This window comes from Marmota flaviventris, chromosome 1, assembly GCF_047511675.1.
Source record: "Marmota flaviventris isolate mMarFla1 chromosome 1, mMarFla1.hap1, whole genome shotgun sequence".
Classification (NCBI taxonomy): Eukaryota; Metazoa; Chordata; class Mammalia; order Rodentia; family Sciuridae; genus Marmota; species Marmota flaviventris.
In genome coordinates this window covers 169,016,337-169,039,793 of record NC_092498.1, presented here as the reverse complement: position 1 = coordinate 169,039,793, position 23,457 = coordinate 169,016,337, and the positions used below count along the sequence as shown (strand labels likewise).

At 41.9% G+C, this 23,457-nt stretch overlaps 1 protein-coding gene across 2 annotated transcripts in view; it reads left to right on the top strand.

Annotated features, from left to right (window-relative positions):
• The window catches only part of Il17rd (interleukin 17 receptor D), a 65,114-nt gene extending 41,657 nt beyond the window's left edge, over nt 1–23,457 (top strand). The window contains exons 3-14 of one of the 2 annotated variants that reach the window (XR_011709071.1): nt 1,831–1,956; nt 5,082–5,200; nt 5,718–5,838; nt 8,435–8,479; nt 8,580–8,731; nt 9,843–9,908; nt 11,013–11,067; nt 11,563–11,673; nt 12,622–12,806; nt 15,464–16,412; nt 17,541–18,912; nt 22,811–23,457. Coding sequence is in view for 1 of the 2 variants with exons in the window: in XM_027921571.2 (XP_027777372.1) it covers nt 1,831–1,956; nt 5,082–5,200; nt 5,718–5,838; nt 8,435–8,479; nt 8,580–8,731; nt 9,843–9,908; nt 11,013–11,067; nt 11,563–11,673; nt 12,622–12,806; nt 15,464–16,412; nt 17,541–17,653 (2,042 nt within the window). In the remaining variant the exon portion in view is untranslated. Of the gene's footprint in view, nt 1–1,830; nt 1,957–5,081; nt 5,201–5,717; nt 5,839–8,434; nt 8,480–8,579; nt 8,732–9,842; nt 9,909–11,012; nt 11,068–11,562; nt 11,674–12,621; nt 12,807–15,463; nt 16,413–17,540 lie in introns of both variants that reach the window. The other variant, XM_027921571.2, reaches the window with a different exon arrangement.

The window sequence follows — 23,457 nt, the reverse complement described above, 5'->3', positions numbered from 1 at the left end:
TTCGTTCAATTAGAAGTAATAGTGAAATATGAATGGCTGTCACTTTTTGAAGCAAATGAAGTTTAACGAAAGGAGTGCATCTAATGTGGTTAGGTAAGAAAGCAGGACAAAGACTATGTGGAGGAAGCAGTTTTAAAAATGGGAGGTGTGGCTGGCTGTGGTGGTGCACCCCTATAATCCCAGTGACTTATAAGAGGCTGAGGCAGGAGGATCACTAGTTCAAGACCAACCTCATTAACTTAGCGAGGCCCTAACCAACTTAGACTCTGTGTCAAAACAAAAACTAGAAAGGGCCGGGGATGTGGCTCAGGGGTCAAACACTCCTGGGTTCAATCTCCAGTACCAAAAAAACCCCAAAAGGGTGAGGTACAATTTAGTGTATGGATGTTATACTTACATAAGAAATAAAAAAGAATATTATATGCATGCTAAAAGCTTTGTAAGGACATCCATTGGAATGTTAATAGCAGTTATATCCTGTAAGAAGAGTATGGATGACTTGTTGTTATATTCCTTTGTAGTTTTTAAATGTCTATTTTTAGTTAAAAATGGGCAACATAGCTGGGTGTGGTGGCACACATTTGAATTCCCAGTGACTCAGGAGGCTGAGGCAGGAGGATTGCAAGTTTGAGGCTAGCCTCAGCAATTTAGCAAGGCCCTAACAACTTAGTAATACCCTGTCTCAAAATAAAAAGGGCTGGGGATGTGGCTCAGGGGTTAAGTGCCCCTTGATACCAAAAAAAAAAAAAAAAAAAAAGAGAGAGAAAAGGGAGAGAAAAGAAAATGCTCCGGAATATTTCACTCCAAAGAAAAACCTCCCGCTTCAGCAGAGAAACAGACAGATTTAGACCTTTGATGAAGAGAACTTTTTGCAGTAGACACTAAAGAGGGTATTCAAATTGAATCATGGAGAAAGAAACAAAGATGAAGCAATAGTTGGTATCTTCTAGGGACAACCAATGGTTCTTCTGTTAAAGTGGCCAGAACAGCCATCTCACAGCCAGCTTCTCAAGTCCTAGCCTGATTTTGGCTGAAAGCTTCTGGCAACTTTTTAGGGGAGACAGATTTTGAAGGTGTGTTTAGAAATACCAGGTGGTGCTGCTGCTCCCATGATTGTGGCTATACTGACAAGTGACAGTGAGTAATATACTCAGACAAAAACCAAAGAAGCAGAGGTGGTTTTCATTTTGGGAGCAATGTGGGGCTTTTTGGATTTGATGAAGATTGTGTGTGTGTTTGATGACAGTGTTTCAGAACAAAAGTCTTGCCTTTGTGGATGCTAGTTAGCATCCTTACCTGGGCACTAATGAATTGCTAACAGCATGGCTGTGAATCACTCCCCTGTGGATTCATATCTGCAGGTTGATTCCTTGATTCCTTCCTTTCCAGTTGACACCTTACCTTCTAGGTTTCTTCTAAAAACAAATAAACCCCAAATTATTTAGCAGTGTTTTCTTTCAGATCACTCTTTTTAATGCTGAAAGCTAGCTGAACTGATGCAAATACTTATTCACTTAGGTAAATGTCATCAGAGTTCAAGTCAGACACACACACACACACAGTCCACACTGTGTATGTATGATCCTCCCAGGACCATCCTGGAATTTAACTCAGGGTGGGTGGTGGTAGTGATGCTATAAACAAATTCCTCTGTTGCATCTTGTAGTAACCTAAACGTCAGTCAACCTTGATGTCATGTTTGGGCTTTTGAAGCACGTGACTTGAAATGGAATGGATTTGGCCAGCTGTGGACATGCTTTGTGTAATTTGATAAGACAAACTTGAAAATAAAGATAAAATTTTAAATTAGACCATTCCTGTTCTTTCCAGACTGTACCACCTACTTGAATCCGTTGGGGAAGCACATGATTGCTGATGCCCAGAACATCACCATCAGCCAGTATGCTTGCCACGACCAAGTGGCAGTCACCATTCTTTGGTCTCCAGGGTCCCTCGGTAAGTGTTCAGAAATCAAGTTCACCCCGATGAGCCGGGTTAGTGCCTAATGCCAGAAGAATTTCACATGTGCGGCAGGTAGGTCTTGAAGAGGATGAGGCGAGTTTGGATGGGGGCACAGACATACTTGGTTCTCTGAGGCTTGCACTTGCTGACTCTGCCCAGTGTAAGACTGCTCCATGGCTCTTCGCATTTTTTCTTTGACCCTTGAGAGACATGTGGGTTTCTAAAATAATAGTGTGTAGGTGATAAATGGCACCAAGTCCTTGGCCTCTATGTCTCACTGCTAGTTGGTGGTAGGTGGTAACAGTGTCAGGAAAGCCCATGGCCCATTCAGGGGCAGACTGGCACCACATAGATATATGGACCCATCATTGACACACATTGTGATTTTTCAGGATTTCAAAGTTGGCAGCTAATTAAAATTTTATTTAAGCTGTGAGAGACCAAAACAAAAACAAAACCCCCAAATCAAAATGAGGACAGAAAGAGAACAAACCCACATTATCTGGCTGGATTCAGTTTGGCTGTTTGGATGTCTGTTTGTCCTCTTTTTTTGGGGGGTGGGGGTACTGGGGTTTGGACTCAGAGGCATTTGGCCACTGAGCCACATCCCCAGCCTTTTAAAAAAATTTTTATTTTTGGACAGGGTCTTGCTAAGGTGGTTTTAGACTTGGGATCCTCCTGCCTGAGCCACTGGGATTACAGGCGTTTACCACTGTGCCTGGCCTGTATGTCCTCTTGAATGAACTGATGATACCTAGGACGGGGATGGTTAGTCAAGCATGGACATGGGGAGGGAGCATTTGTTCAGATGAGCCTGGGTTTGAACCCAGAATCAACATTTTAAAATGGCTCACAGAGCCCCTGATTCCCTGTCTATCAAGAGTAGATGCAAGCTGTTCAGAGAGAGCTCTCAGAGCAGAGGGGCTATTGTTTTCATCAGAATCTGGGCCTCAGACCTGCCCCTCTGACATTGCCACCAATTTTAGATATTTTCCCAAACATAGCCAGGGATTGAGCTTGGATTTCTTAATCTGAAGAGGATAAATCTCAGAAGAACCCGACCATCAGAGGGGTGAGTGCAGGGGGAGGAAGGTTAGAGCTGAGGGCCTCACTCCCCTGTTCACAGAAGTAATTCTGAGTCTGAACCCCATGAGTTTTCCAAAAATAATATTATCTTAACATTTAAAGATAAAAACATTCTCTGTGGGTAAAAGGGAAGTGGTCATTCCATATAAGGCTGAAATGGTTAAGGGCTTGTTCCAAGGAATTGTGGGCTCCCTCATTAGAATAAAAGTAAGAGGTGTGAGCTGGTGGTTGGAAGACTAATACAGGGAACACAGAAGGCTGTGCTTTTCCTGAATGATGATTTATGGGTGTGTATGTGGGGGGGATGGACAGGTTTTATCAGGTTCTAACAGGAAAACTTGGAAGGCAGGAAAGCATGTGGGTTAAGGACACTGAATTAAAGTCAGATATTTCCTGGGTTTGAATTCTGCTTCTGTCCTGTCATTCCTGGTGACCTTGAGCAAGTTAACTTCTTTAAACCTCAATTTCCTCATTTGTAAATGGAGATAATAGCACTTCTGTGATTGTTAGGAATCAGTGAGTTTAAATGATGTAAAAGAGAGCGAATAAGTTCATTTAGGGGAGGTTACTTTATAAAATAGCCTATCTTTTATAATAACATTCCTGCAGTGTAGGAATTACATTTGCTGCCTCTACCTCCAGACCCAGGTTTGTCATGGTGATTTCATGAGATGCCTGGCCTTTAATCATATTAATCAGTTTGCTCTTGTTAAAAAATAATAATTCCAGGAACATTGAATAAATTAAATTTTTGTATAAACACAAAGGATTTGCTTAAAAAATTGTTTTTTAAACTCAAAAGGCAAATTCCTATGAAATCTACTAAATAGTAGTTGTTCCAAAGTCCTTGTGTCTTGCCATTATGTCTGAATCTCTGGGCCTGTAGATTAGCTGGCCATCACCCCGCAGGAAGCTTTGTGATTGAAACCTCACCTACTAGAATCAGTTCTGGGGCTCTGAGCACTCTGAACCCCTAAAATGTGAGGTTCTGATTGTGTTGCCTCCACCCTATCCACCATGAAAAATGTGCTGTTCATCAAATAATTACAGGATTGGAGAACCTGTTCGAAAAAGAAAAAGATTTCCTTGGCCTTTGCCATCAATAATTTTCCCACCCGGTTAATTGCATCCTGTGTAATTACTTTTGCCCTGGGAGAGGGAGGTTTGAAAATGTCTCCTTGTCTAGTGTTCAGAAAGAATGTGAAATCGATATCTCACCAATTGAGGCCAGCTTTGGGGATCTCCAGCTGCAGTTGGACCATTCTGGTCTCCATGGGATACAGACCCCCGGTGCTGGCTCTTGTGGCCATCAGGGCTTAATCCTTTTGAAAGCATCTAGTGGGACGTGCAGTGGGGGAAGCTCAGGTGGCAGGAGGCTGGGCCAGTGCCTTTCAGCAGCGCCATGGGTGTCTCTGGCCTCTAAGTGCTATGTGAAGAGCACACACTGGGCAGCCCTTGGGTGTCTGCCTTACAGTGATTAGAGCAAGAAATGCTTTGTAAATCTATCAGCATTCTCCTAAACTATTATTCTCTAGTCTAGAAACCCCTCAGGTGCAGACACTATGTTGGGAATTTTGTACTCTGCTCAGTGAAACTTAAAAAAAATGTAGAGCTAAAATTTAAAGTGGAATTGTGGTTGAGGGACACTTCCCAGTCAGCATTGGGAATTGTCAGCTGAATACCCCTTGTTCACTGACCTAGAAATTATATAGTTCACTGCATACTTTTATGATCAATTGTGACTTGGGTCTAAATATTTGAACCCTGATGTTACAGAGGCAGTCGATATTTGTGAAATGGCCTGGTGGATTAGAGATTAATTATAGTAGTAATGGTGGGACAGAGAAAATCACCTGTCTATCCCAGAGGACCACAGGATATGTTCATTTCCTTTCTGTTCACCCAGATGTCCTAGGCAGAGCAAAGTCTTTACATCCGGTGTGTAGGTGGAGAGGACCCTAATCTTGGAGGAAGGAAAGTGTGTTCAGAAGTAATTAGGTTTGCTTTTCATAAAAGCATCCTGCTTTGCTTAGGCATTGAATTCCTAAAAGGATTTCGGGTAATACTGGAGGAGCTGAAGTCGGAGGGAAGACAGTGCCAACAACTGATTCTAAAGGACCCAAAGCAGCTCAACAGTAGCTTCAAAAGAACTGTAAGTCACACTTGGGGAATGTGCTCCTGAAGACATGCCATTGTTCCTGGGGTCTGAATGGTCTATTGAAAGTCTGAAATTGGAGAAGCAGAGCGGTGGGGTCCACCCTGCCTGCCAAGGTGGGCTAGGATGGGGAGGCAACACCAGCCTGATCTTCAGCACCTCTCTTTGGTAAACACACTTCTCAGGTTACATTCCAGCAGCCATCCAGAAAGTGTCTGTACTCTGCGGGGGTTTGTGGGCTCACTGTCCTCTCCCTGCAACTCTGAGATTCAGGCTTAACTAGCCATGGCTTTCTTGCCAGAGAACAAACAGACAGTCTTGTCCATCTCCTGCATTACAGATCCAAATCCAAACTTGGTCCAGGAAATGGACCTGACTTTCTGCTTCCCTGGCGCATATCCTCAGCTCTGAATTGTGTCTGAAAGACAGTTTGGGTAGAAGTGAAGGTCTCAGGTGTGAGTGACAGGGTGGGTAATTTCTTCATGACACCACATGTGTTTTTGTTCCCTTTTAGGGAATGGAATCTCAACCTTTCCTGAATATGAAATTTGAAACGGATTACTTTGTAAAGATTGTCCCTTTCCCTTCCATTAAAAACGAAAGCAATTACCACCCTTTCTTTTTCAGAACTCGGGGTGAGTATGCTCTTTCCTGCCTGGTTCCCTTGAGGAGATGTTTCTCTTGCTTTTCATGATTGCTCTACAGAGATGTATTCAAAATCACACCAGATACCAGTAAAGAAGCAGGATGAGGAGAAAAGCATCCAGAGGAAAATTCTAAAAATATACTTTTTAAAATGAAGGTCTGGCCCAGGCTTTGTTAACCTAACCAGAGACACCCACTCCTGGTTTATTGTAAAACAAACCTGATGGCTGATTTTTTTGAGGACACTATAACCACCATTAAGACAGCCACGTATTAAAATAATGTGATTTTTTTGCGCTAGGGGTATAGTTCAATGGTAGAGAATTTGCCTAGCATGTGCAAGGCCTTGGGTTTGATTCCCTAGCATCATACACACACAAAACAAATGGTTTTTTAAAATCCAGGAATAGGAGTGGGGTTGTAGTTCAGTGGTAAAGCACTTGTCTCCCAGGTGTGAGGCACCCTTCAATCCTCAGCACTACATAAAGTAAATAAAGATACTATGTGTTCATCTACAACTAAAAAAAATACTTAAAGGGAAAAAACAACAACAACCCAGGAACAAAAGTGTAAGTTGATTTTGGGGTGTATGGTGGGAGCATGAAACAATTCCATTTTATACCTGTTATTAGATGGTAGTGAGGATTAGATTAAGAAAATTAAACAGTATTCCTGAGACCACCTCTTTCTAGAAATTTTAACTTACTTAACATTCATGTGCCAGGCCCTGTTCTAAATGCTTTCCATGTATTAATACACTTTATCTCTGTAACAGTCCTATAAGGATACCATCCCCACTGACTAGGGTTTTGACTCACAGGGTTAAAAGGGCTTGTTGGAGCTTGAATTTGATCTTCAGAAATATAGCGATGGAGTCCCTCCCTCCCTTCAACCATGAGCCATCTGGGTTCCCAGTTGCTCCCCTTTCCCTGTACATGTCTCTTTTAATCTTCCTAAATCACTGTTTTCAAATGTGATGTCCAATCCCCCTAAAACTTTCAGTGGCCCCTTTGGCCCCTTTGGCATGATCCTGATCAGTATGATCTTGATGCTCTGTTCTCAGCTTTTTGTTGCTGTCACCAAAATACCTACCTGACCCAAACAACTTAGAGGAAGAAAAGTTGGTTTTAGGCTTATGGTTTTTGAGGGTCAGTCCATGATCAGATTCCATTGCATGGGGCTGAGGTGAGGCAGAACATCATGGCAGAAGGGCGTAGTAGAAGAAAACTGCTCAGTTCAGACAGCCAAGAAACAGAGAAGAGCAAGTGAGGCATCAGGAAAACATAAAGACCAAAGACATGCCCCCGGTGACCTACCTCCTCTAGCCATCCCCCATTTGCCTATATTTACCATGTAGTTAGTCCATTCAAATTATTAACCCCCCCATCCAATTCACGGATTAGGTTCTAGGTCTCATAATCTAATCATTTCACCCCTGAACATTCCCACATTGACACAGGAACTTTTGGGAGGCATCTCATATCTAAACCATCACACTGATGTCCCCTCTTTTGTGGTCTGATTGTCATCCTTGTGCTCTTGAGATTTTTGGTCTCAACTCTAGCCTGAGTCCATGTTTCCCTTTGTAGAATTCCTACTGTGGTTGTTTTCTGTGCTGCGAAGTTATAACAATTAGTCTTATTTTCTTAATTAATGTAAGATTCCATAGAGCAAAAACCATGCACATGTCACATTTCTCGATGCTTTGTATATAATAACCAGATGTTGGATTCAAAGAGTGTGTTTATAAGAACCTTGCCTGGATAATAATGAGCATAATTTAAGATTAATTTTCCTATTGGAATTAATTTGTGTATTTGGGGGTAAGGTGGAGGTAGGGCATACATTCCTGGAATGTAGACCTTTGTCACCATTTCAGTGCATTGTAGCTTTGAAACTATCCTTTTTTAGGGGAGGGGGGAGCATTGTATGAATTTTCAGAAGACTCTCCCTGGGTTAGCAGCATGACTTGTTGGGCTAGTCATTTGTCCCTTCAAATGTGTGTTTTTATCACATTTAAATCCTGTTTCAAAGTTACTGGTTTCAGTACCTGGTTTTCAGCACTGACACTACTGTTTAATAAATGCCTGATGTTTCATTTTTAGAGTCCACAAAGGATTATAAATAAGAATGCTAATGATGATCAAAATAACCCCTTGACAGTTACCAGAGCCACTCCAAAGTTCTCTTGTGCTTAGACACTTCCACAGTGGAGTGGGGACCACCATTATTTCTGTTTACAGTTAAAACAACCTCCATGTGATAGTAGCATGAACATGGTTCTGCTGCCCTTGGCTTCCAGCCTTCAAACTATGTAATGTTTGACAAACTTTTAAAATCTGGGTGACTTTTATACTGTTTCCACTTATGTAGAGTAAAGTGAACTACATTAACCTTTTTATATCATACCATTTAAATTTTCATAAGATAGAACTTCTGCCCTGCAGTGAAAAATCATTGTTGAATTGATGCATTTTATTCCCTTTCCAGTAGCACCAAGCATAGTGTATTTAAATTTTATTGAATTGCTGGGTAAGGAAAATGTCAAACTGTCCTAAAACTAAAGATATGTATCTCTTTCAATAGCCTGTGACCTGTTGTTACAACCGGACAACCTTGCCTGTAAACCCTGTAAGTATAGCGGTTCTTATCTGTCAAGTCTGAAAGTGTTGCCACTGTGAGAGCATTGGGAGGCCTCTGAATGCTCACTCTGGCTGCTTCCTCCTCCCAGTCTGGAAGCCTCGGAACCTGAACATTACCCAGCACGGTTCAGACATGCACGTGTCCTTCGACCATGCACCACACAACTTTGGCTTCCGTTTTTTCTATCTTCATTACAAGCTCAAGCATGAAGTACCTTTCAAGCGAAAGACCTGTAAGCAGGTGAGCTGCTGGTTATGCATAAAGGAGCACCTGTGGTTTATAGTGACTCCTGGGCCTCTGGAATTTGGGTGGCTCAGTGTGAGCCCTAGGCTTTGGTGGCAGTATCAGTAGATATTCTAGAATGTTTAGCACTGGTTATATCTTAGGCCATCTTCCCTTCATCCCTTATTTCCTACTTGTCTACACCTTGACCGGTTCTAGTAGTGATATGATCTATAAAAAGTATTTCTAAGGAATCAAAAGAATTAGTATTTCTAGTTTGTTTTCTATGTTTTGAACATTCATCAAGTGCTCATTGTGTGGCAAATGATGATCTTTCCACTCCATGAATCTTGAGCACTCTTTGAAACAGAGGCTTCTGTAATTCCCATTTACACATGGGGAATCTGAGACTCAGGGAGGTCACCTAGCTTGATCAAAGCCACACAGCTGATAAGGAGGGAAACTAGAACTAGAAGCAAGCCATTAGCAGTCCACTGGCCCCTGGTTCTACCTATAGGCTAAGGTAATCAAAATCTTAAACCAAGATCAGTAACCAAGATCAGAGTGATCAGAGAAGTGGGAAACATTTCCTGGAAGCTCACAGGATTGCCAGATTGCCCAGTCAAGGACCAAGAGAGGTTATTGGTCATGGTGGCCAAACACTGTCCCTTCCTACACATGCCCCTGCACTTGTCGGGTTCTGACTTAGTTCTGCTCTCTTGCTAGTTCTCACCTCTATCATTGACCTTTGACTTTCTGTCCAGGTTAAAATTGTGGCAAATGAAATAACATGCAAACCTAGACTCTAGTATCTTTCCCTTTCCCTTTTTAAGTAGAGGGTACTAGAGGGTATTTGAACTTTTTTGGGGGGGGCCTTCAGATGAAATATTCCTGCTGAGGGCACCACCAGCTAAGGATAGAATATGACAGGGGTCCAGGGCTTTCTACCTTTTACCCAGATGTGAAGTTCAGATAACATGAGTCAGAGAAGTGCAGCTGCTTTCTGACCTAATTGTACCATCTGAAAGTATGACTGGTGGCAAGTCTCCTTCAGCTCTGGGGGAGAGAAGAGTCTCTGATGCCCTTTTCCAAGAAGTGAGTTTTTAAAGTGTTGATTGCTTCTTTACAGGAACAAAATACAGAGACAACCAGCTGCCTCCTTCAAAATGTTTCTCCAGGGGATTATATAATTGAGGTATGTACAACTATAGAAAGCCCTATTATTAATTATACAGGATGTCGTTCATGTACAGTTTTAACTTTATGGCACTAATATTTCAAGCCATTGAAGGTGAGCACAGTTGTATTTTTACATGGTTCTTATGCTTTTTAAAAAAGTTTATATATAATTGATATCTGATCTTTTCATTAAAGAGTTCAAGTATGTATTTTTATGTAAACACATAGTCCACATAACTATGATATAAAATTTCTATATAATATTCTTTCATGCTACAAAGATATATTTTTAAAAGTTTAGCTTTAAAAATGTTTTGTTTTGGGGTGTAGCTCAGTGGTAGAGCACTTGCCTAGCATGTGCCAGGCTCTGTGTTTGAGGCGCAGCACTGCAAAAAAGAAAGAAAGAAAGTTTTATTTTATTCCTAAACAGCAAAACAAAAGTTAGTCCTTTTATATCTGCCTATATTGCTCTAGGATTTCCATTGCTGTTCTCAACAGACACTATTTCAAAGAGTATGTAAATGATATGTTTCTTTTCTTTTTTAAGATTCCTTTTCCAGTATCAAATTGGTACTATAAGAATTGAGGTAAAAGTAAATTAACAATTTGTCCATTGCCGTATGATTCAAAGACAACCAGAGTGTCCTAACATTTTGGTAGAAAGACCTACTTATTGCATTCCTCAGTAGCAGTGTGTGTTTTGGGCCAGACACACCTTCTTAAAGTATTCATGCAGGCTCAGTAAAATCAGTGTAGGATGCCAGTTTAATAGAAAATTGTTAGATTGTGGGATTCACTCACTGAATTTCTTCAGTGAATAAGCAGCCTTTTTAATCATGACAGGAAATTGGATGGTTAGAGGTTTGAGTCGGCAAAGCGGAGATGAACCCTGATGCCTAGTCTTAGCTTGGTAAATAATTACAGGCCAGTAGCTCTCTCTCTCTCTCTCCCTCAACCATTCTTTTCTACTTGTGCTCCTACCCCCCATCACACCTGCACACCAATGGAATAATGAATGAATTCACTGTTGTATTGTGTCCCGCCCCACTACCTGCTAGACACAATTTGTTGAGGTGCTATCACTTTTTAAAAAAATAATACAGTGTCCTCTGTTTTGCAGCTGGTAGATGATACCAATACAACAAGAAAAGTGATGCATTATGCCTTAAAGCCAGGTAAGAATTGTTGTGTTTGAAATTTGGGCTCTAGACTACTGTAGACTTAAGGTATCTAATACTTTCTATATTTTATGGTTTACAAAAACAAAACAAAATGCAGCACCTCCCTCTTAAATGATATTCCATCAAATGTGAGTTTCCTTTCACCTTCATGTTGATGCCTGGAAGATCAAAGCCAGTGTGGTATCTATCACTGGAACTAAATAAATAGTCACTTGTCCTTGGGAGAAAAGTGGTGGGAGAAGAGGTTTTCTTAGGCGAAGTTCCCATTCAGAGCTATTTACTGTCTCAGTAGACTCAACTGTTGAATTATTTTCTACAACCCTTTAAAAATGAACCATTGAATCATTTTATAATCACCACAACTAGAGATAAGTGGTTTTGGGGTCCTAGAACCTGTGGGGCAGCTTAATGTTTATAAGAAAAAAGTTATTTATCTTTAAACCTGTTATGCTGCTCAAGTTTAAAATCCTTCCGTTTGAAATTTCTCAGTGCATTCTCCCTGGGCTGGGCCCATCAGAGCTGTGGCCATCACAGTGCCACTGGTTGTCATATCGGCGTTTGCAACACTCTTCACTGTGATGTGCCGCAAGAAGCAACAAGGTATCTCTTTGTCTCTTTCCACCTCCCCACCCAGGGGGCAGGTCAGGGGTCAGAGCCAACAGAGAGGGAGGTTAGGAATACCTGGTTCTTCCAGGTGGGTGTCTTAGCTCCTAGTCAGTCCCTGGCTTCTCTAGTTCCCAGAATTAAAATAGTTGAGTAAAATCTCAGGAGCCATTAAAAGGATAGGCACAATTCAATTCTCAAACTAAATTTAGGAGCATGAAGGAAGTCTGATGCAGGAATAAGGATAGAGGAAGGACCTGATCGTTTATAAAAATCGGGTGTCGTGTGAAACCCTTTTTAGGAGCTAGAAATAATCTATACTTTGGTTTAGATGGGGGTTACACAGATGACACTTATATTAAAATTCATCAAGGTGTACACTGAAGAATTGTGCACTTTTAGCTGGGCATGGTGCATGCCTGTATTCCTAGATACTGAGGAAACTTAGGTAGAGATGCTTTAGCCCAGGAGTTGGAAGCCAGTCTGGGCCTGTGAGACCCGCCCCCCCCCACCCCACCCCCGCCCATAAGAAAGAAAGAGAGAGAGAAAGAGAAAGAGATGTGTGTACTTTACCTTCGTAAATTATACTTCAATAAAACTTTTTTAAGGTCAACTCTGCCAATGCTTAATTTGTCTAGCAGGTACACTTGATTTTAGGAGCCAGTTCTGGGCACTTCACTGACCAGAATGGACCCTGTAGCATTTCCTGGCTTGTCCAAGGTCAGTTTCAGATTTGAAACAGTTTTTGATCTTTTGATGCTCCATTGCAGAAATCTACTGTCCCATTCAGTGATGATCCAAGGGTCTGATGGAGTCGTGGGATTAGGACTCTCTAGGTGGACATGTCAACTGTTCTTTCTTGAGGATGTTGTTGAGTTCCAAGTCATATGGAACAAGATGAGGCTTTGTTCATAGGTACCAACCTTGTCTTCTTTCCCAATTTAGAAAATATATATTCACATTTAGATGAAGAGAGCTCTGAGTCCTCCACATATACTGCAGCACTCCCCAGGGAGAGGCTCAGGCCGCGGCCGAAGGTCTTCCTGTGCTATTCCAGTAAAGATGGCCAAAATCACATGAACGTCGTCCAGTGTTTTGCCTACTTCCTCCAGGACTTCTGTGGTTGTGAGGTGCGGAATCTAAAGTCTATTCTTTTACTGTGGGCAGGACACATAGTTTGTACTCCCTCTTTGCTGCCTCTCTCTTCTAGGTCTGCCCTTAATTAATGGCATAGTTTCCAAACTGGAGACAGTCTTGCCTTGATCTTTCAGTCTGTCTTTCCCATCATCAGCACTAATGTTTCTTTTTTTCTTTTTTAATTTTTTAGTTATAGGTGGACACAATGTCTTTATTTTATATTTATGTGTGCTGAGGATTGAACCCAGTGCCTCATGAATGCTAGGCAAGCACTCTACCTCTGAGCCACAACCCCAGCCCAGCACTAATGTTTCTTAATACTTGGTTCCAACCTTGACACTCTCATGCCTAAAACCCTTGAGTGGCACCCACCTGGAAGGAAGTTTTATGAGCACTAAAAAAACCATGGGCTTGCCATGGGACTATGTAACCGGAGTGGGACATCCCACTCAGGGGTCACTCAAGACATCCTGGTGAGCATGTGCTGGGCATGAGAGAGTTTGCTGAGAAGGGGAATGGAAAATGGGACTGATGCAGGAAGAGATCTTACGGGACTAGGGAGGAATGTTTAACAAAGTGCTCCTGAGTTTTGATGATTGACTGGTACAGAGTCATGGAAAGGGAGAAACTGGTGATGTAGGAGAAGGCAGTAGCTGCAGACAATCAGGCAGTAGGACAGGAGGAAGCCATAAAATAGTAATGTGTCAAATGCTTCATTGCTCAGTTTTTTAGCAATTTTTGAGTTAACTATGAATACTTAGCTTTTCTATAATGCCATAGTTTTGATTTTTAGAGTGAATCTCAAGTGAAAACCATGTCCTGTTTCTTAAAAATGCAATAATTGTACAGTAATTGTGTAGCTAGAAGTCATTTGTACTCTGAAAATGCCTGTCAGCCTGGTCTTCAGATTATCTCCATGTGGTAAGGCTGCCCTCTGCTGTCAATTAAATGAATCTGAAGGCTGGTCTAGTCTCCTGTGTGAAAACCAGAAGCTTGGCCTTAAGCACCTGCTGGAAAAACAACTGCTAAATCTAGCCAGTGGCACATGCTATCTTCAGATACCGCAAACATATCTAATGTATTTTTACCCAGTCTTTTTTTGCACAAATGAACTCACATATACAATTTTGCATTTTGGGCAGATTGGAATGGTTTACTTCTGTCTCTTCATAATTTTCTACATTATTAGCAATTCTATGTAAACTGAAATTTTAAATAGTCACACGATCCATAGTATTGATGTACTACTCCTGTAATCCCAGCAACTTGGGAGGCTGAGTTAGGAGGATGGTAAGTTCAAGGCCAGCCTCAGCAACTTAATAAGACCCTGTCTTAAAATAAAAAAGGACTGAGAATGTAGCTCAGTGGTGAAGTGCTCTGGGTTCAATCCCCAAAGTGTTGTGTGTGTTTACTATAAATGAGTTCATATATATTATTAAACTTCTCAGTAGTTAAGTACTGCCCCATTTCTGATGATTTCCCCAGAATAAATGCCTGGAAATGGAATTGCTGAGTCAAAAGATAGGAATTTTAAAAAATTTGCTTGGTGTATTTTCCCAGTTAGCTTTAGCATGTATAATGTCAGCAAGAATTAAGGAAAGTATAAGACAGTTAAGGATTATTTTCAGTAAGTGGATGGATGTTGGGGCTTTCTTTTCTTTGGTAATATTTTACAGCAGAGGAAGATAACAAGGCCATTTCTGAGTGCCCACTCCTTCTAAAACATTGTATCTGCTACGTTTGGTCATAGTCATTGAGAATTTGTTTTTAAACTTAGAAGGAATCATTCATACCAACACAATTGTCAAGACCTGTTGTCAGCAGAATCAGATGAAAGTGGTCAAAGGTTAAACCCTCTGAGGGGTCACACATACCTGATTTTCATTCCCTTATCAGGGATATACCACCACTACCAACCTCCCTACCAGAGATCATACCCCAGAGGCCTTCTTGATCATAAGCCTTGTAGAGATGTGACACTGTAGATCTCTATGAAGCTGTGAAGGAAGGTGCTTGTTATTCTGGAGTGAGTTAACCAGAACATAACCAGTTGTGTTGTTTTATCAGTTCACCAACCTCTTCTCTGGCATTGACCAAACAACATGGCTGAACCCAGGTTGGTAAGAGTTACCATTACCAGAGAAATCCTCTTGGCCATCCATGTTCTCTGGATGCATGACTTTGGCATATAGGCCGGAGCCCCATTTTCCAGCACAGTTGGCTCACTCATCCTTCTCTTGAGTCTAGTCTGTTAGCCTTCTTTCCAGGATCTGCTCCTTGGCAGCCTCTCTTATCATATAATGAAAGTATCAGTCCCTTCATACTCTGTGCTCTGCACCATACTGTGGGTTCCTTGAGGCCATACTTGTGATGACTTAAGACCAGCTGGTAAAAGTTCAGTGCTTCCATCTTCTCACTTCTGGGGTGCCAGTGGTAATGACCTTACATAATGCTAAAATGAGTTGATGGATAGCAAGCCCTTTCAGAGGGCCTAGTGTGTGAGTCTCACTGTAGAACCTCAGCTGTTTGTCTGCAACACAGCCTGCCCATAGCTGTGCTTATAGATGATGTGACCTCCTCTGATATTCACCATCTTGTTACTCCTGTCTCCTGTGGAGTAGATGAGGGAGCTGCCTTGTTTTCTTTCCAGGTGACACTGGACCTATGGGAAGATTTTAGTCTCTGTAGAGAAGGACAGAGAGAATGGGTCATACAGAAGATCCACGAGTCCCAGTTCATCATCGTGGTGTGTTCCAAAGGAATGAAGTACTTTGTGGAAAAGAAGAACTACAAACACAAAGGAGGTGGCCGAGGCTCAGGCAAAGGGGAGCTCTTCCTGGTGGCAGTGGCGGCTATTGCTGAAAAGCTCCGCCAGGCAAAGCAGAGCTCATCTGCTGCGCTCAGTAAGTTCATCGCCGTCTACTTTGATTATTCCTGCGAAGGTGATGTCCCCTGCATCCTGGACCTGAGTACTAAATACAAACTCATGGACAACCTTCCCCAGCTCTGCTCCCACCTGCACTCCGGAGACCATAGCCTCCAGGAGCCAGGACAGCACCTGGGACACAGCAGCAGAAGGAACTACTTTCGGAGCAAGTCTGGACGTTCCCTGTATGTCGCCATCTGCAACATGCACCAGTTTATTGACGAGGAGCCCGACTGGTTCGAGAAGCAGTTCCTACCCTTCCATCCTCCCCTCCTGCGTTACCGGGAGCCTGTCCTGGAGAAGTTTGACTCAGGCTTGGTTTTAAATGACGTCATCTGCAAACCAGGACCAGAAAGTGATTTCTGCCTAAAGGCTGAGGCTGCCGTCCTTGGGGCCACTGGGCCTGCCGACTCGCACCCGCACCCCGAGAGTCAGCACGTGTGCCTGGACCAAGACCCTGAGGCCCCGTCCACCCAGGAGGGTGGCTCCACACTGCAACCCTTGCTGCATGCTGTGAAAGCGGGCAGCCCCTCAGACATGCCGCGGGACTCGGGCATCTACGATTCATCTGTGCCCTCGTCTGAGCTGTCTCTGCCTCTGATGGAAGGACTCTCAACGGACCAGACGGAAACTTCTTCCCTGACGGAGAGCTTGTCCTCTTCCTCCGGGCTGGGTAAGGTGCTATTGAGTCAGGTTTGTGGTACACACTTTCGCAACATTTCTAAAGTACGTCAAAGTGTTTTTCTAATTTTGGTGCTGACTTATTGGACAATTAAACCTAAAGGAAATAATATGGTTTCTTTGGTAGACTGGATTTATCCAAGTAATGTGAATATTTGATCTGCAGAAATACTGATACTAAATTATGATAAGCTGCCTAGACCCCACAGGGGGGTTAGATAGCATATGGTATGTGTATTATATTGTCTTCTTGAAATCCAGAAACATTGGAATACCAAAATACATTGTCTGCCAGGGGGTTGGGTAAGGGTTTATGGGACTGTGTCTTTGTTGGGACCCTTCCTTTCCATTGTCTTTATTTTAATTTTTTCATATCAAAAACTTAAATGAACCCAGAGGCACTTTACCACTGAACTACATCCCCAGCCTTTTAAAAAATATTTATTTTTTAGTTATAGGTGGACACAATACCTTTATTTTTATGTGGTGCTGAGGATCAAACCCAGTTCCTCACACATGGTAGGTGAATGCTCTACCTCTGAGCCACAATCCCAGCCCAATCCCCAGCTTTTTTTATATTTTATTTTGAGACAGAATCTTGCTAAGTTGTTGAGGGTCTTGCCAAATTGCTGAGGCTGACCTTGAACTTGAGATCTCTCTTGCCTCAGCCTTCTAAGTGCTGGGATCACAGGAGTATGCCACCACTCCAGGCTTTTCCATTGCCTTTAAAATCACATCTGTTGGACTAGAGGTTCATTGGAGCAATACTTTTTCCCTTCTAGCTTAGTATAGGGCCCTAAGTAGGAGGGCTCTGTAGGAGGGCCCACTTCCCCCAGGGAACCCCAGGATATTATCTCAGGCTGCTCCTTACCATGCCTGTAACTAGTTGGAATTATGTATAGAAACCCTTGACCCTCAAGGAAGGTATCTTCCTTCTTCAGGGTAAAGGAACTGGAATCTGTTAAGAAGATAATAGTGCTACATCTTGAACTGATTCTGATTCTTGTATCATTTGTGCAAAACCTGTACTCCAAATGCAATTCCAACCATATCTTTGTATGGGCGCCAGGTTCAGTGAAATGCAATGACTGTGTGGATCTGTCCTCTTTTCTCTCCTTAGGTGAGGAGGATCCTCCTACCCTCCCTTCTAAGCCCCTTGCCTCTGGAGTGTGCAAAACAGAACTTGGTTGCTGCAGCTACACTGATGAACTCCATGCGGTTGCCCCTTTGTAACAAAACAGAAGAGTCTAAGCATTGCCACTTTAGCTGCCACCACTCTCTGGTACCATAGCTCATCTCTGGTCACATGGCCTTCTTGCAGCTGAGGGCTCATAAAAGGATATTTGGAGTGAAATTCTGGCCAGTACTTGCTCCTGCAGCCCCAGCCCTCTACCAGATATGTTGGCAAAGTCTCCAATTTTCCAAGACCATATGGAACTCTGAAAGGCATGTCCATGGGGTCTGACAAGACCTTGCTATATTAGGTCAGTTCTTGGATCAGAGCCTATTCTGAAAGGTAGAGAGGAAACAGTTAAAAAGAAACAGGATAATACTCACAATGACCATTCAGACTTCACTGAGCGCCATAAACAAACTTTGCTCTTCACTGTTAGTTACTTTGATTTGAAATGATCTGTGGAAAAAGCACTTGTAATGTCATTATCGCCACAGAAATCAAGTGCCATTCTCTCTGGAATCTGTTATATTGCAAATGATGTCCTATCCATTTTTGATGTGGAACTTACGATGTCAGGGGTATTACGTTAAATAAGTTTTGAGTCAATGTCAAAGAAGTGACTGAATATCCAGTCACCTTTTAAAAAGTCTTTATGTATTGCTGGGTGACATGGCTGGTTGATGAGGGGGCCATAAAACAGGCCGACTGTCTTGCTCATTCTTTCTCAGAGTCTTCTCATAATCTAAGTAGGCATCATGTGGAGGCCAGAGCTGCCTATCAAGTTTCCTTGGGTTACACTTACTGAGCTGTAGCTCAGATGATGGTGTCTGGACATTTATTTTAAGAGACTGTTACCCAACTGGGCTGTATTTTTGAAAGTTGTAGTTCATGCTTCATTTTGGCCTTTTGGTCTAAACTTGTATCATAAATATTAGGGATCAGAATTTGCAAAAACACAACAGTGTGTGGAGCTAATCTCCTCAACTGGTTTTGATCGAATGACAAGTCTCCTTTTAAGAAAGTAGAAATGAAGGGACTGTCACAGAGGTTATTGTTACATTTTTATGAATGACTCCTCTACACAATCTCTGTTTCCAAAGGGAAAATGTTTGTTCATATCCTGTTTGTTGATTTGCATGTGTGTGATGATGTGTTAGTCTCCTCTCTGGAAACCCTTGCCCTCCCCATGCCCTGGCACAGGTATGAGCATCTCTCTACACCTTTTTCACCGGGGGCCATTGGATTTTGGCGGTCCATTTTCTCATCATTTAGTCTAAGGATTGTGGCTTTCCTTCATCAGATGGGACCAACATTGGTAAGTGGGATGGGGCAGAACATTATCTTTCAAGCATGTGCTTGTCAGGTAGGGAAGGGAAGGCTTGCAGTTCTGCTGGAAAGAGGTTTGTGTGTATTTTGGACTCAAATGTACTATTCCCTGCTCTGTAAAGGCAGCTGGCAGCTTCTTGGGATAATGTGCTCATCTGTTCTCTGGCATCAAGTTTCCTGCAGCTGCTCTGAGGGAGAGACAGTGAGCTGCAAGACTGTCTCCCCATGAAACTGGCTTCTTGGTAGAGATGTTCTGTGTGGAATCCAGGACAAGCACAGAGCTCCTGCCCAAGTAAAATTGCCCTGCTGTTTTCATTGTCCACATACATTCTGTGAAGGAGATCAGTGGGTTCAAACTTGCTAACATATGAAAATTCACTTGGAACGTTACCAGAGAGATTTCTTATTTGGACTAAGAGATGTTTCATGCTCCCAAAGGAACCTAGGAGCTGCTTTTACAATAGACATTCAGCTTCACATAGGAAATAGGCATCTCTGAGAAAGTGGCCCTAGGGACAGTTTGGAGCATTCAGAGGAGCATTAATTGAGGTCCAAGGGCGGGGGCAGAGAGTTCAATACATGAACTCACTTGTTACAAAAATGGAAGGGACAGAAAGGATGCTAGTCCAAAAATCAGGTAATGTTTTTTAGTTTGGATTTAGGGTTTGAATAGTTCTCTGAACTATTGTTTCTGATTCACAGACTCTAAAATACCAAGTAATAAAACTACAGTATGATTGCCTAATTCAGAATAAGTTGAGAAGTCTGTCTTCCTAATTTTTGTTTCATTAGTTTCACTCTTTTGTTTTCTCCCACCCCCACATCATGCTAGCAATGGGAATAGTTGTGTTGTAGATTAAGGCAAAACATCTGTTCTAAGTAGAGTTGCAGTTTTTGACTAACTACCTGTCTGACAGTGGAAATGATAAAATGGGATTAAAAAAAATCTGCCAACTTGCTAGTTTTAGATGTCGGGAAACAAGAATTAGATTATAGTGATGCGCTCAGTGAAAGGCCTTGATCTGAGAGTGAGAGGCTTTTATGGGTAAGTTAGTGCCCTCTGCAAAGAAGACCAGTGTTCATCCCAGGACTCTAGAAAACCAAGAATACCCAAGGTAGGAAGCTAGTCATTCTCCTTAATTCCGATGTCTCACAGAAAGAATTTAGTATATGATGCAGTCAGCTTTGCCAAGAGAGTGATCAGGGAGGTTAAAACCTAGGTAATTGTGTGCTCTTCTCTGAGAAGTTGGCTCCAAGTAACTGGGACTATATTCATGGACCAGGCCTAGCTACACTGGGTGCAGAACTCCTCCAGAGGATCGATACTTGGGCCTTTGAAACACAAGGATCTTGAAAGAATCAGAAGTCATTCCAGTCCAGTCCTGGGTATTGAGTTAGGGACTCAGCCAGGTAACAGTATTTTGAGACAAAAAATGAGATTGGGTCATAAAGTCATGAGATAAAGCTTTTGGTTGATTTGTTATTAACTAAAAACAGTCTCAGATCAGAAGTTTAAAAAAAAATTGTCCTTACCAATGATGACATCAATCATTAGAATCAATGTGTAGTAGGTTACGGAGATTTAAGTTCCCGCATGTATATTTGTTAAAGTTCTCTCTTGCTATTCTATAAACACAAGATATTTTGGTTTTGTTTTTTACCAACCTCCAGTCTCAGGTTACCTGAGGTACATGCAAACAGGAAGGCTAGTCCTCCAAAACTGTAGGTTAACATGATTTTAAGAGTTTTTTTTCAGAGGTGAGCATTTTTTTTCCTTTACAAGAAACTAAATCGGCAAGGACGCTATTTTATCCCTGGAGAAGAAATGGTATACCCTCCTTCTCAAAGAAAGAACATTCTGTAGTCCCTGGCTACCTCAAAACTAATTTGGCTCTTTTAAGAAGAGACATTACTCTCTTTATTGGAGAGAGATGGGCAGTGCCAATGTGAAGGTTACTAGTCTTTTCTGTTGTTGAAGACATCTATTCTTAGCAGATCCTGTACCTTCAGGGGCACCAGTGTAGTCAGGTATAAGCAAATTAGCTGTGTGATAACAAATTGCAACAGCACACCTTCTCTTTGTCAGAGTGACAATAAGGCATGGTGGGGACTGTGGCAAACTGAAGAACTTCTGTCCTACCTACAGGGAGAGGCTGCTCCAGTTGATTGTGGACATGAAGTGTTTCCCAATCTTCCCATTTCTCAAGAGAAGCTGAAAATTTCTTTCTTTTAATATTGGCAACTAAAATTTTAAAATATTTAAATTCAAGACCAACAGAACATACAGATGGACCTAATTTGGCTCCCTGGCTGCCAGTTTGTGACCTCTGCTTTATAAGATTTGAAATGAAAGTCACCCATGGTAATTACACATAAACCATGCCACTAATGCTAAATCCAGCCAGTAGCTGGATTATTTCTTTCCCCTAACTCTCCTTCAAAGAAATTTGAGGTGATTCTGAATGTATTTGTAAGGTTTTAATTGCTTCTTTACATTTAATTTCAAGTTCAGATTTATTGTCTTCCAATTTAAGAAACAGAATGTTTTGAACAATTTCACTTAAACTCCACAACCCCTAGGGCTCATGTGTAATCCTTTTTTAGATGGTGTGCAAATCTGAACTTAGACCAAGACCTAATTAGAAAAACAGGCATATGTGGGTAATAAGGCAAAGAATCTCCTAGTGTCCACTACAGCCAGATATGCATTACCTTCTGTTTTAAATGATCTGTGAATTGACTCTTGGCTGTGTGAAACTGTGGACGGAGAAAAGCTTTTCCTGATGTTGAGATACAGGGGAGACCCTGTGGGTGTTGGGTCGCCCTTGCTGTTTCCCCTCCTTCCCAGGCACAGGGTGAAAGTAAACAAAAGAAAATCTGTAAGCCAATAGCTTTGATTCCCATTTCAGACCTCGAGGGCTAGAAGAAAGTTTAGATTATCTCACATGTTCCCTCCCTGGTGTCAAGACAGGGGCTGCACTGAATTATTCCAGACATATGGCTGCAGATGAGATTGTGGACTTTTAGTAAAGGAGATTCTGTAACCTACCCTGCTGATCAGATAGTTTTTTGTATGTTCTTCCTTATAGAAATGCAAACCAGCTTTCTTTTGTTGAGGGTGTAGTGGAGAAAGAACAGCTGGTCACCTTCCCGTGTATCTGAAAACCACAGTGAAGTCATCCCCCTGGTGTTTTTATTTCAGTGGTAAATAATCCCACCCAGTTAAACCATTCTTCACAGCTCCTGTTTTCCAAAGGCTTAATAATTTTCACTGCTCTTTAGTTTCTCAGTTTCACACTTGTTTTAGTTGCTCAAACAGAACATTGGTGCCTTCTTCATATTGGTGCCTTGTGATGGCCAAGCTCAGGGTGGGATTATAGGGAAATTCATATGTGCCCAGTGCCTCTTAGCATGTAGAAATAGAATGGCACTTTTAAAAAATGGTGTGTTGCTTATATTCATTCTAAGAATTAGTAGGCTGCCACTCCCCTCTCCTCCTGCCCTTGGTAACAGTCCTATTTTGTGGTTTATTTTCCTTCCTAAGGGCAAACATTTGGTGCTTACTTCTGATGTGTTGATTGTCGTTCCTGAACTTCAGGATACTCTTTTAGACCAGCTCTTACCTTCTGAGTGGCAGCTACCCTACCCTCCCAATTTGTGATTCTATTTTTGCATATCTTTACCTTTATTTGGTGACTCATAATATCACTACATGGTACAGACTTCAGTTTAACCACTGGTGAGATGATGCAGCAGTTTAGTTGCTAAGTGCCACCTTCCCATTGTCATCTGGGGACTAATTTGCAGACACCTTTGAATCCTCCAATGAGGACCTCTGGGGAATTTTGGCCAATTGTCTTCTCTCCTGCTCTTTGGTTCCTCTCCAGAATTCCATGGGAACCACAGACACCTCAAGGACTTCTTCTGCATTCCAGGGGGCTAGCGCCATGGCTCTCCGTTGACCAACCACTGTGTTTTGCACAATCAGAAGACTGACAAAAACAAACTATTCCTGTTGTACATCTCACATTTATATTATATAAAATTCCAGTCAAGAAGATTCAAAAGAGCAGTTTTCTATTTGTATATGATGTGGACATAAGTGAATGCTGCAACTGTAGACAAAAATTGCCGTTGGATGACACTAACATGCTCATCTGTTATTTAAAAAGTTTTATTTCTCTCATGATGCTTTTTTGCATAGTGAGTCTGGACAGCAGCAAAAACTTCTGTAATGAACTGTGTTCATTTAGAGAGTAGGTAACTATGATTTTCACTGTTAGTTAAAATTTTTTTTCTTTTTTTCCACTGCAAAAACTCCCTTTTCCTATGTTCTAGGAGGAAAGCCTGTGGAACACCAGTGGTCATTAATGTCATTGTTTTTATTTCATCTTTAAGTTTATCTTTGGTGGAATAATGAGCACTGACAGACTGTAGCAATGTGCTGTATTTTTACATTGAAAATGTTAGTGACATGTTTGATTTGTGTATAACTCTGTAAATAAGTGATAGTAGACCACAGCTGACATTTGCA